General features: G+C 49.2%; 1 protein-coding gene across 4 annotated transcripts in view; it reads right to left on the reverse strand.

Moving 5' to 3' along the window:
- PIEZO2 (piezo type mechanosensitive ion channel component 2) overlaps positions 1-16121 on the reverse strand; it is a 251246-nt gene extending 235125 nt beyond the window's left edge. For all 4 annotated transcript variants that reach the window (XM_019986928.2, XM_070778959.1, XM_070778957.1 and 1 more), the window contains exon 1: positions 15986-16121. In XM_019986928.2, the coding sequence (XP_019842487.2) occupies positions 15986-16049 (64 nt within the window). In that variant the 5' untranslated portion in view covers positions 16050-16121. The remainder of the gene's footprint in view (positions 1-15985) is intronic.
- Positions 16122-17233: the final 1112 nt, after the last annotated feature.

Consider the following 17233-nt stretch of genomic DNA (forward strand, 5'->3'; position numbering starts at 1 on the left):
CTGGATTCAGGGTGTCAGAAACAGATCCAGGTCCCAGGTCGCACATGCAGTCAAAATTTCATCCTTTCACAATTCATATGGTATACCTATCATGGTAGAATATCTGTATACAGGAAACCTCCCTGTATTTGCTTCATTTGAGCTATTCAATCTAAACCAATCCACAGGTGTGCAATGAAAAATGTAGATGCTTAGTTATTTTTCCCAACAATGCATAAGATAACCTCTGGTGGTAGGATGTCTGCTATTAACAGCTTTGCTCACTTCCTGGAAGGACGGTTTAATACCCAACTGCTATGGCGCCGGGGCTGAAAGTCACATTTAAACACATATACAAATAGATGTCAAACTAATGTTATTAAAATAGCAATATCATCAAAATAAAAGAAAGAAGGAAAGAAAGAAAGTCTCCCCATTTCATCTTCCAGAAAAAGCTCAGTTCACAAAAGCCTTCTCCCGCTGTCACCCAGTGAGATTCAGGGTCCCCCTTGTTTACCTTGCACAAGCATGCTCCACCTTCCCATTCTTTGTGGGAAGGTGAACTGATTGTCCCCAGTGACCGATCAAGAAGAAATACCCACTGACACGACTTAACCAAACTGTAGTCAGACACTGCCCCCCATGGGGCCCAGGACCTGACAGTGGGAGTGGGACAGTCCTCCCTAAGGGGCTCCAGAGAGCAGACTGCCCTCGGGGAAAACCACTGGGCTGTTCTGTTAAGCCCTGAACCCCTGTAACTTGTTTACAGCTCCCCCCACCCCATGAAAGTGAAGCTCTATCTTCCCAACCTATGAGATGCTGGTGGGTCTTACAGCCAGAGCATCCGCCCTTCTCCCATGGTCCTTGGGATAAAGTCTCTCCTTGTTGAAATCCAAACTGGGTTTTGTATTTCACTAAGGAAATGACTCAAATATTAGCCAACAGGTTAGCTCCTTAGGCGTAGTGTGTGGTGGGGCAGGTCCTCCCCACCACCCACTCCCTCCCGAGGCCCAAGGTGGACAGAACCCAGGAGGTGTCTGGGTGGTGTCCTGCCATCCTTGCTGTTTCCGACTGCTAGCCCCTCAGACAGAATTTCTCAGCCTCGTTCTCTTTCAGTACGTATCACACCACTCCCGGGGCTCTTGTGAAGTATTTGTGTGGTTCAACAACTCCAGCAAAGCCAAGTCCTTGACAATCTTGTGCAGGTATTGTGGAGTTGGCTACATTCAAGTCAGAGATGCGCTGAGTAACCAGACACCATCCAGGTTGATAACTTCTTCCAAAAGCGTGGAAGGAGTCATCGCACATGTCTAGTTGCATCACAGCCTTAAAATACCACCTGAAGATGTGTGGGTTGAAGGAGATTCTATCACTAACATGACGCTTCCCACACACACAAAGTCTAAACCCCTCCACCTGCACTCAAGGTCCCCAAATCTCCTCTCAATCTACTTCCCAAGTTCATATGCAACCCTAGTTGTGCTACTACAGGTCTCTTTGCAGTTACCCAGAGTCATGTGCTAAGGATCTTCCTAAAGCTACCAGAGAACATGCGATCTTATGAGGGATCACGCAAGCCACAGACACTCAAGTCCAAGGCCAGAAGCCCTTGTGAGAAACACGGAAACACTGTTCAGCATCCCTCATAATGCCACCTGTTCCTAAGTGACCTCCCCTCTCTCTGTGCAGCTCACAGTCAGAGGTCCTCAAAGAGGTGACAGCTTCAGGTCAGGCTGTCCCCAGCCCATCCCTTCAGGAGCATCTCCCCAGCCCCAGCTCTGCTCTGTGCACCTCTGTCTCATTCTGTTGCCAGCCTGTGGACCACTCGGGACTGAATCATGATTTCGGTCCTCAGGGCCAAGGAATTGGTTTCATTCAGAAGGAACAGGCAGAAAACAAACCCCAGAGGGTCTTTCCAAGAAGTAATCACGGAGTCAACTCCAGGTGAAGGTGCCTGGGCCTGCCTTCCTTTTCACCCTGAACCCTGTCCAGATGCCAAGGGAAGCAAGGCTCCATCTCTGATTCCTCCAGCCCCAGGGCTCCTCCCTTGACCTTCAGGTCCAGAGCTCCCCAGCTTACCTGATCTTGTTGTTTTATTGTTTGTTTAGATGTGCCTTGCCTTCCTCCATAAAGGATGCAAAGGAGCCTCTATAAGCAATATTAGAAACAACAAAGGCTAGAAATCAAAAAGAAGATGCTGCAAGGTCCAATGTATATAAAGCATTATGCAAAGGGGAGACTGTTGAGAAAAAAAAAAAATCAAGACAGAAATATGTTGTGCTGCTGAAGCCATCTGGAATTGGAAAAACATGCTATAGCAACACTCTGGAAAGAAAAAAGCATTTTAGTAAATCTGCAGTTACCCACCCACACAATATGAAATGCTATCAAGTTATGACTTCATGTGTTGAATGAAGGCTCAGTTTCTGATTAAAGCGTTTAATTATTCCTCACAAAATCCAAAAGAAAAAAATGAACTAAATGGCTCATTGATATTGAAAAAACTAAGTTAAATTGGGAGTAAAGTGACTTTATTCTAAAACTCACTATTGAAATGAATTTTCATAGAACTGGAAATATTTAACACATGGTTAAAATGTATTTCAGAAAACTTAATCTTTCTAAATAAATGGCACAAAAATATATCAGAACATTGTTTCAAATTAACTAAGACAAGTTTTATTGAATTCTAGTAAGCGACAGACAACTCAAACCTTTTGCTTACAAAACTGGGAAAATAAACTGAACCTCTTGCATCATGGCAACCCCAGCTCTTCAGATTCTCCTCCACCAAGTTGAAAGCCAAGTCATATTTTAGACCTAAAAACACTCTGCCCAATGAAAAGACATTTTTATGCTGAACTTTTATAGCTGGAGAGGGTAAGTCTATCTAAATTTATGTGGTCTCAGGAGATATATTTTCTCAACAATTTTACAAAGACTTGATTAAATGAGCTCCCTTGGGTGAAATATGCATAATTTATCTAGAAAACCAATAGACAGTCATTGTAACAATTAATATGTTATTTTCTACAGACCTAATGATGTGTCAATGTAGACCTAGCAACGGCAACATCATACTCTTCAGAGCCAGAGACTGCTCATAGGGGAACAGGAAAACGTGGGAAATCTCACTCAACTCTGCTGTAGATCTAGAACTGCTCTAAGGAAGAAAGTCTACAGAACTGAAAAATAAACATAATAAGCTAAGAAAGTACCCTATAAAAATACAGTCACTGTCTGTAATCATTGCCATCTTCCAACATTTATTATAACAGACTTTAAAAGAATTATGAAAGTGAAAAATGACTAATGTCCAGAGTACGATGATGCCTTCAATATCAGGCCATGTCCTGTTTGGTGGTATGTGATTCTAGAAACTTCTAGGGGTGTGAGGGCTCCCATGAGGGCCAAGTTCCTCTGAGCCCCAGAGACACTGGAGGAAGCTCTATAGAAAAACTTCCAGAAGGTGGCTTCCAGAAGGCGTGAAAACACACTTCCATAACACTTGGCTGATTTGTTCCTTGGGTGTGAATAGATAAAACTTGCAGACTTCTTTTCCAACCCCATGGTACTGAGTCAGAAATTATTTTCTGTGTGGAAGCAGAACACAATACCTAAAGTGGAAGGAGATCTGGTCAAATCATAAGGAGATCTTCAGATGGGAAAACCTTCAGAAATCAAGAGGAGACAGATGCTGATCAGCTAAGGGAACCTAAGGGCTCAGCCTGGTTGAAGTTAGGTGAGTCATGATTGTATTGAGCACTTAGGGGAAAAGCTGGCCTTACCACCTAAGGGACCATAAAACGTTCCTTCAGTCTATAGGGCTCACAGCACAATCTGTGAAGGCAACACACAGGATTTTTCTGACTGGTCAGTGAGCACACATTTGAGTCCTTGGGAATCCTCCAACAATACAAGTTTTGTTTACAATGCTTTCCCAACATTTCACTCATCACCAACATCGCTAGGTCCTAAAATTGTTTCCAAAGTCTAAGAATCAAGTCTTTCTAGTTGAGACAGAACATTAGCCTTTGAATATTTATTGGTCTATGGGATCCAAATGTGGCATCTACTTGAAAGATCCAACTAATGTTTCAAAAAGGTTGGGTGGGAAGAGCTTGTGGGATTAATGGGCTTCTTCTTCAGGTGTCGGTCTTCACAAGGAAGAGCATCACCAGGTCCAAGAGGGACATGAAGTCAGTGCCTCTGCTTCCAAGAGGCTGAATGCCACCAGGCGAGCCATGTTCAACCCCATACTCCACCACCAAGGGATACAGAGGCTGCATTCAAAGGCCTTCAGAGAGCAGCTTCTCAGCTTCACCTCCTTTGACTCAGAGCACTAAGCTTCTTTTTATTTCCTAGCTGCAAGGCTGAAAGTTTACATTGTCAGCATACATGTAGCAATTTTTATATTTCCTTCAATCCCCATAAGCTTCTTGACACATTTCACCCAGCTGATGTTTCTTTTTACCTCTGTAAGCCCGTCCTCTGCTCATTCTACTTGTGTGAATTATTTCTCCAGGCAGTGTGATCACTGCAAATGGGCACACTTGGGGCAAGGCTTACCCACGTCACCCAGCCACAGGTGACCCCAACCGCTCTGGTCCCCAGAGCACAATCTTAACTACTCTCAACTACCCTCTATGGGTTCTGGAGGCAGGCACTGTCCAAAGCTTGTCCTCTTTCACACCTGTTCCCTTTTCATTTCACGGCACAATGGAGGTGCCTGGAGTGAGAACCCCAAGATGTGGTAGCATCACTCATCTCCAACTGGCCTCATATGGGAACAAACTCTTCCAAACAGCATTAGAACATCAGAAAAAAATAGTAAGACTCGATCAATTGCACCCAAACTTTGGAACTCGTTCAAAGGCCAGACAATGGTGGAAAGTTTCATAAAAGAAATAATGTAAAAAGAAAAAAAAATACCATCACGAAGCGGAATGAGAGGCATGATAGATGCCTTACATTCCTTTATTTTATTGTAAGATTGTTTCTTAAGGATGAATCACTGATACAACTTCAGATTGGGTACACTGTTTCATGTGAGTCTTTAACATAAAGAATGAGTCAAATAAAAACAGTCATCTGTCAGGTGGGGTTAGTTACATGAAGAAGAGACTTAAGCACCCAACTCTACAGGAAGAATCTGCAGTTCAAGTAAACATCTTAGATATCATTGCAGGCAGAGTGGGACCCAGGGCAAGAGACACAAATGTTAATCTACAGGAGGATTTTTAATTCTTCACCTTGACAACAAACAACACAAATAAATCTATCCTTGGGGAAGCTGGCATCATGTCACATAGTTATATAACTGCTGTTCTGCCTTGAGAACCTCTAAAGGGAGTGAGGGGGAAGCCTGAACAGTCTGATTTATAACAAACTAAAAAAGATGAAAAGAATAGTTCTTTGGGTGGGTGGAGGAGCAGTAGAGCAAATATTAGCATCTGATTACAAATAAAACCAAGTTACTATGACTCACAACTGACAAACCCCTCTTCAAAAGTAATTCAGCAATGTATAGCAAATAGAATAAAATGTGCATATTCTTTGATCAGCTCCTAAAAGTCGATCTAAAAAAGTATTACGTGGCAGCCTGTATGGGAGGGGAATCTGAGGGAAAATGGATATGTGCATATGTATGGCTGAGTCCCTTTGCCATTCACCTGAGACCATCACAACACTGTTAATTAGCTATATCCCAATACAAAATTTAAAAGTTTTAAAAAAGAAAATCAACCTATTATGGCTTAATTTAAAAATCATCAAATGATAACTGTCTTTGCCTATTTATGTTTTAAAGAACTATATTTGCAACTTTCTCTGCTAAAAGCTAATTTGGCCTCTTTGTGTTATATTAACAATGAAATATGAAGGTAGCTGAAGCACAGAATGAGAAGAGGACAAGAATGTGGTTCTCGACATCAGTGCAGCAGTTCAACCAGAGTATCACTGGACCCAGCTCTCCATCACAGACACACTGAGGCTGCCCCGTGTCCTGCCAGCTCCAGATCACTCTGGGGAGTAAATGGAGCAGGTGACTGTGTTAAAACAGCTTTCCTTTCCTTAGCTTAAAAGATATGAAACTATTCATCTCTGAGTTTCTAACAGCAAATAAACAACTGTATGAATGTGAAAGCAATGAAAAATCAACCATGACCTGAAATTATTAACAAGTTGATACTTCATAAAGTCATAGTGGCTTTGGTAATCAAAATATAAGTTTGGAGGCCAGGTTTGATCCATATTCTTATTTGGAATTGCTGTTAGATGACTCTTGAGAGTGCCTTGGACTGAAAGATCAAACCAGTCAATTCTAAAGGAAATCAACCCTGAATATTCATTGGAAGGACTGATGTTGAAGCTCAAGCTCCAATAACTTGGTCACTTGATTTGAAGAGCTGACTCACTGGAAAAGACCCTGATGCTGGGAAAGACTGAAGGCAAAAGGAGAAGGGGGCAACAGAGGATGAGATGATTAGATAGCATCACTGACTCAATGGACAGGAGTTTGAGAACTGCGGTGATAGTGAAGGATGAGAGAGCCTGGCATGGTGCAGTCCACAGAGTCGCAAAGAGTTACACATGACTAAGTGACTGAACAACAACAATTCCAATGTGTTGACTAAAAGGTATGGTTTTCTAGTCATCCTTTCTAATATTGAAAGAAAGTGTGTGTAGAAATATTACTGGAGAATCAGGAAAATATTCCTTAGCCTGGAGCACCTTGTTTCTAGAGAGTGTAATTAAGGAAGAGTGTTTCCATGACTTGGCAAAGGCCCACAGCTCCTTATGAACAGGATGGAGACTTGGTCTTCAGACGTTCAGACCAGGCCACTTCCCAAAACACGTGCTGTGCAGATCCCCAAGCACAGCGGTGTGCTCCTACTGAGATGCCGGAGCGGCACCTGCCCGCAGGTGGGCACTGTCCTGGGGCAGCAGGAGGAGACAGGACTTGGGTTAGCTCAGATCTATAACCTGTTCCCAGGGCACTCTGCTTCCAACTTCTCAGCTTGCTAAGGTCCTCCATCCATCCTCCTCTCCTGCACCTGTGGCCAAAACTGCTGACTTGGAGGATTCAACCACAACGGAAAACAGATCAATTCGTGTGGTTCCAGGAGAGCTAAAAACATCTTAAAAAATAATATGCACTTCAAGGATGATGCTCTGGGCAAGCTCTACCATCTCAAGTGAGTTTTTCTTTCTCTATTCACTGCAAAGCAAGTAAAAGGTATTAATTGTCCTACTGAGGAAATTCACATTTAGGAAAGTTGCAGAGCATTCAGATCAGACCATCATGAATTTTACATTCAAAGATGTAAAAACCCAGAGCGTAAGATGCTAGACTAAACTTTTTTTTTTTCAGACTTCTGAGATATTCAAGGGAAAAAACTTAGCCCGTGAATTCATCATCAATCAATCGGCATTATTTCTTCCGTGTTCACTGTCGGTCACAGCCCTGGCCGGGCAGCTGAAGGGCAATGTTGGGACACATCTTTGCAGTTCAAAAACCTACAAATACCTGTTTACTATCTACTATGTGTTAGGTAGTAGGTTTAGTGCTGGGGATGGCATGAAAGATCACACAGGGTACTGGAACTTGCAGACACTTGGAAGGGAAGAGAGAGATCATGTAACTCAGTACATAAGTCTGTGATTATATAAAGCCAAGTGGCAGGGGAACACAGAGGAGATGGCTCAGCCTGCCTAGAAAGAAGGACTAAAGGTGAGCAGATGTCCCCTTGTTTCCAAGGCAAAAAACAAGCAATGGCCCAGAGGCCCCGTAGCCTATCCGACTTGAGGGGCATCCAGACATTCCTTCAATCAGGCCTTCTTCTGTAGCTTCCTTGAAGTTGATTGCAACTGCAGTTTAAGGAGTAGGTCCTCAGACTCCCCCCAGACAATAATAATGCCTAAATTCTGAGCCTACACCTGACAAGGAGACCCACATTTTATTAGGTATTTACCACAGGCTAGGCACTGCACCAAGAGCTTCAAAAGTACTGTCAGCAATGCTCTGAGTTAGATACTACGACTAACAACTTGGTTTACAAGGGAAATCACTGAAGAACAGAGAGGTTAAGCATTTTGATGAATGTCACACAGCTAGTATGACAGGCCAAGATTGGTATCTAAAACATTCAGACTTTACAACCCAGGCATTTCCCCTTAGACATCAGAAACCATGCACTACAAATAAGAGAAGGAGGAAGAGAAAGAACTTCTGTGTTCTTTCCTGTGTAAGGAGCTAGCCCTGTGAAGATGTGCGTCTTTTGGCACCAGAGCTCTTCTTGGTGAAACTCCAAATGCCCAGGGGCATTCTGGTCCCCTAAAAGTAGCCATGACATCTCACCCAGCGTCCATACCCCACGTTGTCCCATTCACCCAAGATGGCCATCCCACCCCAGCTGGGTGACAGGAGTGTAACAAGCTGATTGAACAAATCACATAAACACAAGGATGAGGAACTGTTGTCTTATTTTTCCACAAATATCTACACTTTAGATGAAGGAACTTTTGGCTCACACAAACGTGGTGGGAAGTGAGCAGAAGCACAGGAGCCCCTCCTAGAGGTGGGCGTCTCTGCAGGGAGCAGCTCCCTGAGTTTTCCTGGCATCCTGAATCCAGAACCGCCACTCGGAGGCTCCACGACCAACAGCTGGGCCAGAGCCAGCTCTGTGTTTCCCCTTCCTTACCCCCTCACCCCCAGACGCTCCCACACAGGTTCCTCAGGCTCCTGTCTGTATAAACTGGGGAACCCGGGCCGCCCCTTTGGAGGTTAGAGCGCCTCCTCTGGGTCACAGTCTGCCCCTCACATGTGGGAGCTGCTGGAACTCCAGCCTAGAAGCCGGGGGCGGAGTTCCGCGAAGATAGATCCGCAGGTCTGCAGGCACCTAAGCCACCCTCCCCATAGGAGGCAGAGACCGACATCTGGACATATATTCCCCGTCTCTCCTTCTCACCCCTGTGGCAGAAGCCCCTTCCCCGATCCTCAGCTGAGCTCACACCAGCCCAAACGAAGATGACATTCCCCAGACTCCCGAGCAGTCAGAGGTGAATGACATTATCAGGGTCAGGCTCCTGGGATGTGCAGAGCAGTGAATCTCGTGACCTCCAGGCTGTGTCCTGGGAAGGTGGGAAAGGGGTCCCTCCCGTGTGTCCTCCTTCCGTCCTCCAGCTGGAGTGGACGTGTGACCAGTAACTTGAACCCCGGGAAAGGATGCAACTCCTGCGGCAGAACAGAGCGCTGACCGCTGTCCTGGACCACCTCCCAGAGCACAGAGAGCATGCGCACTGCATCCCGACAGTGAGGCGAAGAAAGTTCATTCATTTCAGCCTCAATACCCTGCTAACCTACATTGACAAGGGGACGCGTCTTTGCTTCGAATGGACTGAAAGGGCCATCTGTCACCTAAAGAAAGCATCTCCTGGCTTCAAGCCAGGCCTGCGCACCTGCTGGGTCAAGGCCACGCCTGGTGGGGAGGTGGGCGTGGCCATGGGGCTTTGGCTGATTGCTGCGCTGAGGTTGGACGGTGATGGACGGGAGGAAAGCTCAAGGTCTCTGGACCACTGAGTAGATTGCAGGAGTGGGCGGAAGGCTTCCAACAGTGGAAGGCACGTGGCTCAGCACACGGGAAGGACGGACAGGGCCCAAGAGGCCAAGACAGAGACTTGAGGCTCCCTGGCACTGCAGGACACACAGGGTGTGAACACAGGCAATGCTTCTGTAAACTAGGGTGAAAGGGCAAAGACAAACGTAGGTGGACATCTGTGGATGTGATGTGTGATCTGGACAGAATTTCAGTTTTGGGCAGTGGTACCCAATGTCTCACCAGAAATGTGCAGGGTCAGCAGTGCAGGAAAGCTTTCACTGAGCACACAGGAGGTGTCTGCAGGGCAAAGACAGGGCCTGGCAATGATGGAGTCAAGTCTAAGGGTAGGGAAGGGGCAGTTCAAAGGGTCAGAATCCTCTGAGTTTGGTCACAGAGTGAATAACTCCCTGTGAGAGAGGTGGAGGCTCAGCATAACCTCCACCACCATCCCTAGTCCCCCGTGACTGGTGAAATCGCCACAGAAAACCGGGACTAACCACATGGATACACAGCTTTGTTCTTCTTAATGAAAAGTGTGGAAAACTTGAAACTCATACAGAAAAAAGTTGAATATCCCCTCATCCTGTTGCGCTGTATGTAGTCGCTCAGTTGTGTTCAATTCTTTGTGACCCCATGGACTGTAGCCTGCCAGGCTCCTCTGTCCATGGGATTCTCCAGGCAAGAATACTGGAGTGGGTTGTCATGCCCTCCTCCAGGGGATCTTCCCAACCCAAGGATCAAACCCAGGTCTCCCGCATTGCAAGTGGATTTTTTTAACCATCTGAGCCACCAGGAACACCCAAGAATACTGGAGTGGGTAGCCTGTCCTTTCTCCAGGGGATCTTCACAACCCAGAAATCAAACCAGGGTCTCTTGCACTGCAGGCAGATTCTTTGCCACCTGAGCTGGCAAAGGGAAGCGCTATAATATTCTAGTTTAATGCAAAAGTATGACCACCAGCAAAGCGGAAAAGAAGAATCCAACAATAGCTTATGAATCAGGAACTAGCACCATCCCGCACAATGAAAGAAGGCAGATAAAAATCTGTATATTCTGCAGGAGCCTGGGAAAACATTTTAAAATTGCTAGTATACTTAGTTGTTTTAATCTACCAATAAATAGGAAAATGCATATTTGCATGTTATCATTCCTAAATTCCCATTAGATAATTATTGGACAGTTCAAAAATTATGAAATTGCTAAAACTGTATGTCTGATATGCTCTTTACACAGACACTTAGCATGTGGTCTTCTCATTTTCTTGATCCTGCCATGTCTGAGTGGGTCTAAAAGGCCATGTGAGGGGCTGATGAAAATGACAAGCTTCCTCTAGGTTTATCTCTTACAGCCAAATATTTTTTAAGTGTTTTCCAATTCAACCTTGTGTCTAGCCTCCATTCAATCAGATATTTGCTTTATTTTGTTGACCTGATTCCTCATCCTCAAACAACTGTTTATATCTGCAAATCCTACAGAAGTTAGTTTTACATTCTATGCATCCTATCATCATATGTTTCTTCAATCAAGCACTCATTAACCATCTGGCTACACTTACACTATTCTAAGTTCTCCTGGACATTTATGGAAAAATTATAGTGTGATATACATGCTGTTACTATGCAACTTCATAAACAACTAACTTGTACTAGCACGAGATCTAAAAGGGAAAAGGCCATGTAAACACAAATAAAGGAAAAAAATAAGATCACATTAAAGGCTATGAAAATGGTGGTATAGCATCAGGAAGACAAAAGTAAACTGTCAGTACAGTTCTAGGGAGAATCTATTATTTAATCAGAATGTGATGCAGATATACAAACTACTAAACAAACTGGCAGAAAAGTCCTGATTATTAGAAATTCTCCTGCCACACACAAACCAACTTGCAATGGAACAATCTGGCTCTAGATTTCGGTACCAAACTCTTTTCATACAAACCCTATCTACACAGCCCAGGCTCCTATGACTCACGGTCTGTTAACTTCTGCCTGGACCTCCCTCACACCTTCCTGCCACTCTCCTCCCAAAGGCAGCCAGGATCCCTCCCTCTAGGAGAACCTGCAGTGTGTCAGGCGTTACCCAAGACGTGCAGGGCACACTCTCTCACAACTAACCAAGGAAGGAAGTGTTAACATCTCCAATGTGCAGAAAGAAGACAAAAACAAACAGGCTGAACCAGCTCTGTGATCAGAGGCAAGATCTGAATGGAGGTCTCTAAAATTGTGGAGTCACCAAACCCTCTCCCCAAAGTTATCTCTGATGATAGGCACACATGGCCTGTAGAGGGACAGACCAATGACAATCTATGGGGTGGACACATGGCTCCAGCTTTCACTGCCCGACTAACAAAATCCTCTTGCCTGCCTATGTTTATGAAATATTTTATTTTAGGTTTAAGCTATACATTCCTGATCCTTTTCACTGGCACTCTTGTCCTTGCTGAAAGTAATAAATAGTATCTATCTGTCTAAGCTTCAGAAGGTGTGACAGAAAAGAAAGCGATTTCAAACTGCCAAAGCTCGCTTCATCAGCTGAGACCTCCTCCTCCATCTAAGAGCTACAGCAGAGGCAAGGGGGAGACCTTGCTCAGGCTTCACTGGTAATTCTTGGAGTATGTGTAAATGTGGCTGCAAAATGACACATGCTGCAGGGGCAATATATTACGCAATAGGGAGGAAATTATATTCAGATACGGCCACATGCATGCATATTCCAAAAATGACTCCATGGTTTTGCTCACTTTAAGCCAACTATCTCTAAAGGGAATTTTGGAGATTCTTGCTGGATTTATGAGATTATCCAAGTGGGACTTGCCCACATAGCACTAACTGGTTGGCTGGTTCTTTTTGTAACTAACAGTCTCCTATGTGGCTCTGGTCACTTCGTTTAGGGGCATCATAAGTTCATGGTGCCCTGTGGCTCTGCCCCTCCTGGCCAACCCGTTCTGTCCAAGCTAGGTTCCCCTCTCCCCAAAAAATAACGTTAAGTCAGCTCTTCCAGGAAAGACATGAGGAGACTCCAGGCAACAGCAGCCAAGACGGAACGAGTGGTCAGCAGCATGCCAACCAGCTCCCAGCCCTGGAATGGACTCAAATGTAGACTTAGAGTTGAGCGGGATGGTGGAGTCAGGCTAAAAGATAATATACATAAAAAATTTCTAAAGTGCTCAATGGTGACCAGATATTATTATGATTATTAAAGATTGCATAATATAATGGAAGGGTTTATCTAGGTTCTCCTTTGTGTACAGTTTGAGGAAAAATAATCAGGGTGGCTACTCAAGCAGTCACAGACAGTTTTGGAGATCTTCAAAATGTTCATTTACTATTGATATAGGAAAATCTGTCACTGGATGTCTACTTTGGATGCTAAACAACATATTACATCATACTGTATTATATTACATTATGCTACGTTATGGTTTTGTTCTGCTTTAAACACTCAAGAGCCACCTAATGCCGGCTTGAAAGAGGACTGATTTCACTTATTGTTTCTCTGTAACAGGACAAGAAAGAACTCTTAAAACATCAGATTAAGCACAATGGCAGTTAATGTTTAGCAACCATCCTTAGGGGAAGAGAGGTGGACATCCATCTGCAGAAACATTTCAACATGGATGGTGGAGGGGTGGATAAAAGACAAAGGCCTGAGCTTCTGCAAAGGCTTAGCTTTGAAGACTGCCTCCGCCAGTTACAAAAATAGACGACTAAAACGTAAAAATCGATTCTAATGGCAAGCGGATCACTGCACTCTCCATGTCCAGGATATTAGGGAAATCTGAATATTTGATTTAGTAGCACCCTGGGAGCCGGGGAGCCTGAAAACCCTCAAATAACCTTGAAAATATCCACTTCCTGTAGAAGAGAATTGAATGCCTACATCAGGCGACACCCACCCAGCAGCCTCGCGTCCTGCAGTTAAAGTACAAAGACTAGAAGGCGCGCAGCAGCCGTCGGAAGTGGGTTGTCTTTCCTCACCAAGCGGCGAGGGGTCAGTGGCGGGAGTCAGTGCTCAGGTCCTCCCTAGAGCTTCGCTCTCATCCAGGCCGTGGGGCGGGTTGGCGGGGTGGGGCGGAAGTCTGAGGTCCGAGGTCTCAGACCTTCCCCTTCCTCTCCAAGGGAGGGGGAGCAACGAGAGATAACCTAAGGCCCCACCCAGCGCCAGCAGCCCGCCCCCACACACAGTCACACTCGCACGCCCCAGGTGCGCAGCTACACACACACACACACACACACACACACACACACACACACTCTCTCGCACACCCCGGGTTCCCCTCCCTGCATCCGGAAGGCTGAGGGAATCCTGAGGATTGGGCTGGAAGGGGAAGGCGGCGAAGCTAGAGCCAGGATGCTGGACCGCGGGCGGCCGGGTCGTCCTCGGTTCCGGGATGCCGCTCTCCCGCCGGGAAGGTCGGGGACCCGTGGGGCGCACGTGCGAGTCCCCTCCCCTATCGAGCCTGGCTGGGCCCCAGTGCGCCCCCGGCGGTGACCGCATCGCGGGGCTCAGGGGCGCTGGGAGGAGGCCAGGGGAGGGACGAAGCGGCCCCGAACGATGGCGGGATCCCACCCACACGACCGTTGTCCCCGCTCCTACAGGCGCCCCGGGGAACCTGTGGCTCTCGCCTCGAGCCTCGGGCTCCAAATCTGGAAAGTGCCCGGTGCCCGGCCCTCGAGGGCTCAAAGCTAACCCTCCTGCAGAACGGTTTTGCGGTGTAGACCCCCAAGATGAGTTGGAATGACGCGACCCCACCCCAGAGGCCGCGGACCTCCAGGGGAAGTCGGCAGGCTCTGCAGCTGCCATGTTCAGCGCGAGGTCGCCGGCCATCAGCGGGTAATCGCTGCTGTCCTGTCGCTCCGCTAGGTGTGCGTCGCAGGTAACCACCGGCAGTCCCCAGGAGCTGCCACCCCTCCGAACCTGGTGGGGTGGGGGGGCAGGGAGGTGGGGCCGGAGGGACGCGCAGGATGGGGCAGAGCCACTCCCCACCTCACTGACTACACGAGTCGGCCCCACACCGAAAGCCCCCGCTTAAGCCGGGCGCGGTGTCAGGCCCTGCAGAGACACGCGGTCCCTGGACAGGACGCGACCTGAGAAGCAGCCGCACAGTGTCCCTGATCGATTTCCCAAACTGGCGGGGACAGACGCCCATAGGAACTTCGTGGGAGCCGCGCTCCTCGCCGGCAGAGCGATGCTCAAGGACAAAGATGCCCGCAGAAGGGTCCTGCCCGGAAACTCGAGTGGCAAAGAGGCCGCGACCGCCTCCGCGCTGGCCCCTCCTCCTGCCCAGGGACCAGGCCTCTCGCCTCTCCGCGAGCCTTCTCGGTTTTCCGCTCAGGTTTCTTGTGTGTTAATACTCGGCCCCATAATCCCCCCAGGAGCTGGGGTCAGCCCTCAGGAAACCCACCCAAGCCCCCTTCCGATAACGTCCCTATTTAGCACAGGTGTGACCTTGATCCTCCACCTCTCGCAAAATGGACAAAGGTGGCTTTTTCCGCATGGGTCTGGCTCTCCTTGCAAACGCAATTGCTACTTGCTAAGACGTGTCCTCCTTTCTAGCTCCGGTGCGAACAGGTGAGGGCTAGGCGCCCACAGTCACCTTAGCGGGGTTCAGTGTGGCACTTCTACTAGAGGAGAAATTGGGCCCCTCTGACTCCAAGCCCGCGCCCCGCGGGTGTCTTAAGACCTGAAGGCCGGTGGCTTTTCACGCCCTACCGGCGCACAAAAACAGTGAGATCCTTGCCTGGGAATCCGGGAGGCTCCCTCTGGCCTCGCTTAAACCTCGGAATCCCAGCGCAGCTACAGATCAGTCTGGACCGCGCGGGAGCGGAGCTGGGCCTCCGTTTCTGCAGCCTCTGCGTCCAGCAGTTTTGTTGTAGAGGCTTTTGTGTGAGTAAAGCCAGCAACTTCAGGGCACCGCTTCCCTGCGCGACCCGAGTCCTTCCCTTCTTCCCCCCAGGGGCTGGGACACGGAATGGGGCAGAGGTGGCCTAGAAACCCTCTGGATGCGCCGAGCGTCCTTCGTCCAGGGACAGGGGGAGGGTGCTCTTGTACAAACCTGGGAAGGGGTCTACAACTACCTTCCAGGCGGATTCGCATCCATTGTGCACGAGTCAGCACTCCACAAAAATTTCCGTGTGTTACTAAACTCAGCTCCGTCTCCAGCACTGGCCGATCTGGCCGCCCTGACTGTGAAGCTGGACGGTTAAGACCCTGATCATACAGACCCCGTTCATGCGCCCCAGAGCGAGAATTGAAACTGCCGGGCTTCGGCACCCAGACCGCGGAGCTGACTCCCCGAACCGGGTCTCGGGCACTCGAGCTGGTGATCCGGGTTTGCTCTGAAGCCTGTCCCCTCCCCAAGCGCCCCCTCCCCTCTCGTGGACCCTCGGAGAGAGGGAAACACTCACCTACTGCCAGGCAGATGGGGAGCAGCAGCCTGAAGACGAGCCCGCACACCACTTCCGAGGCCATCGCGTCGGTCCCGCGAGTCCGAGCAAAGGGTCTCTAGGACTGGGGTGCCAAGCCCATGCCCTCTTAGGGCCTCCTGCGGCCGGCGGCTCGCAGCCGCCTGGGCATCGCCTCGGCTAGAGCCGCGGCGCCGTGCGCCCCGAGGGCGCGCTCTCCGCTTTCCTGGCCGCGCCTCTCCGCTCTCCCGGCCGCCGCTCACCAGGCCCTAGGAAGCCCCTTCGTCGGGCGCCCGACCCCTCACGCCCGGCCCATCCAGTGTGGACTCCCCGATCCGGTGCCGGAGGTTTCTGCAGCGGATGCCAGAGGCTGGAGCCGGGGACCAGGCACTTCGAGAGGGTCCCGCGAGGCGGCGCGGCGAGAAAAGGGGAGAGGAGGGCGTGCTGTCCTTTTGGCGACTCCCGGGATGTCGCTCACGGGCAGCGGGGAGCCTTCTCCGTGGAGTCTTCTCAGAATAGAGGTGACGGCGCGGCCCTCGTTCGGCCTGAGCTCTCGGAGCGGCCCTGGCCCCGAGCGGCCCCGCGGTGGCTCCCTCCGCGGTCTTCGGTTCAGCCTCTGCGCCCCCGGGCTTCGGGCCGGAGACAGCGGCGCGCTGGCGGCCGGACTCGCGTAACCATTCCCGACTGCTCGGGGCTCCCTGACGGGTCGGCAGCGGGGCGCGCGAAGGGGCAGCCTCCACTCGCTCCTCCTCGGCCTCGACTTAAAGGAATAAAATGAAAAACGAACGCCGCCCGGCGGCCAGCGCGCCCCCGCCCCGCGCAGTGCAGCCTCGCCCTGGCGGCGCAGCCCCGGCTCCGGGCGGGCGCTCACTTCTCCACCTTCAATGAAACTTTCGAAGCCGCGCTCGCGGACGGGCGTGCGCGCCGGCCAATGGGAGGTGGCTCGGGGCGGCGCGGGGTCCCGCCCCTGGACGGCTGGAGGCCGGCGCGGGGACCCAGCGCAGGGAAGCCCCCGCCTGCGAGCGGTGGGCTTGGCGCGCTCGCTCCCCGGACCCTCAGCGCCGCTGGATCCTGTCCTTTTGCAGACTGAAGGAACTATCCGTTCCCCAGGGCGCGGCCCTGAGCTCACCCCCGCGCCCGGGGAGTCCTTCAAGGCTCCAGGAATTGTGCACAGGCGACAGGAAAGCAGAAGTTGGCGCGACTGTCACTGTGCTAGGTCCACACGTGCCCACATGCACGCACTGAGAGGAA

Source organism: Bos indicus, chromosome 24, assembly GCF_029378745.1.
Source record: "Bos indicus isolate NIAB-ARS_2022 breed Sahiwal x Tharparkar chromosome 24, NIAB-ARS_B.indTharparkar_mat_pri_1.0, whole genome shotgun sequence".
Taxonomy (NCBI): Eukaryota; Metazoa; Chordata; class Mammalia; order Artiodactyla; family Bovidae; genus Bos; species Bos indicus.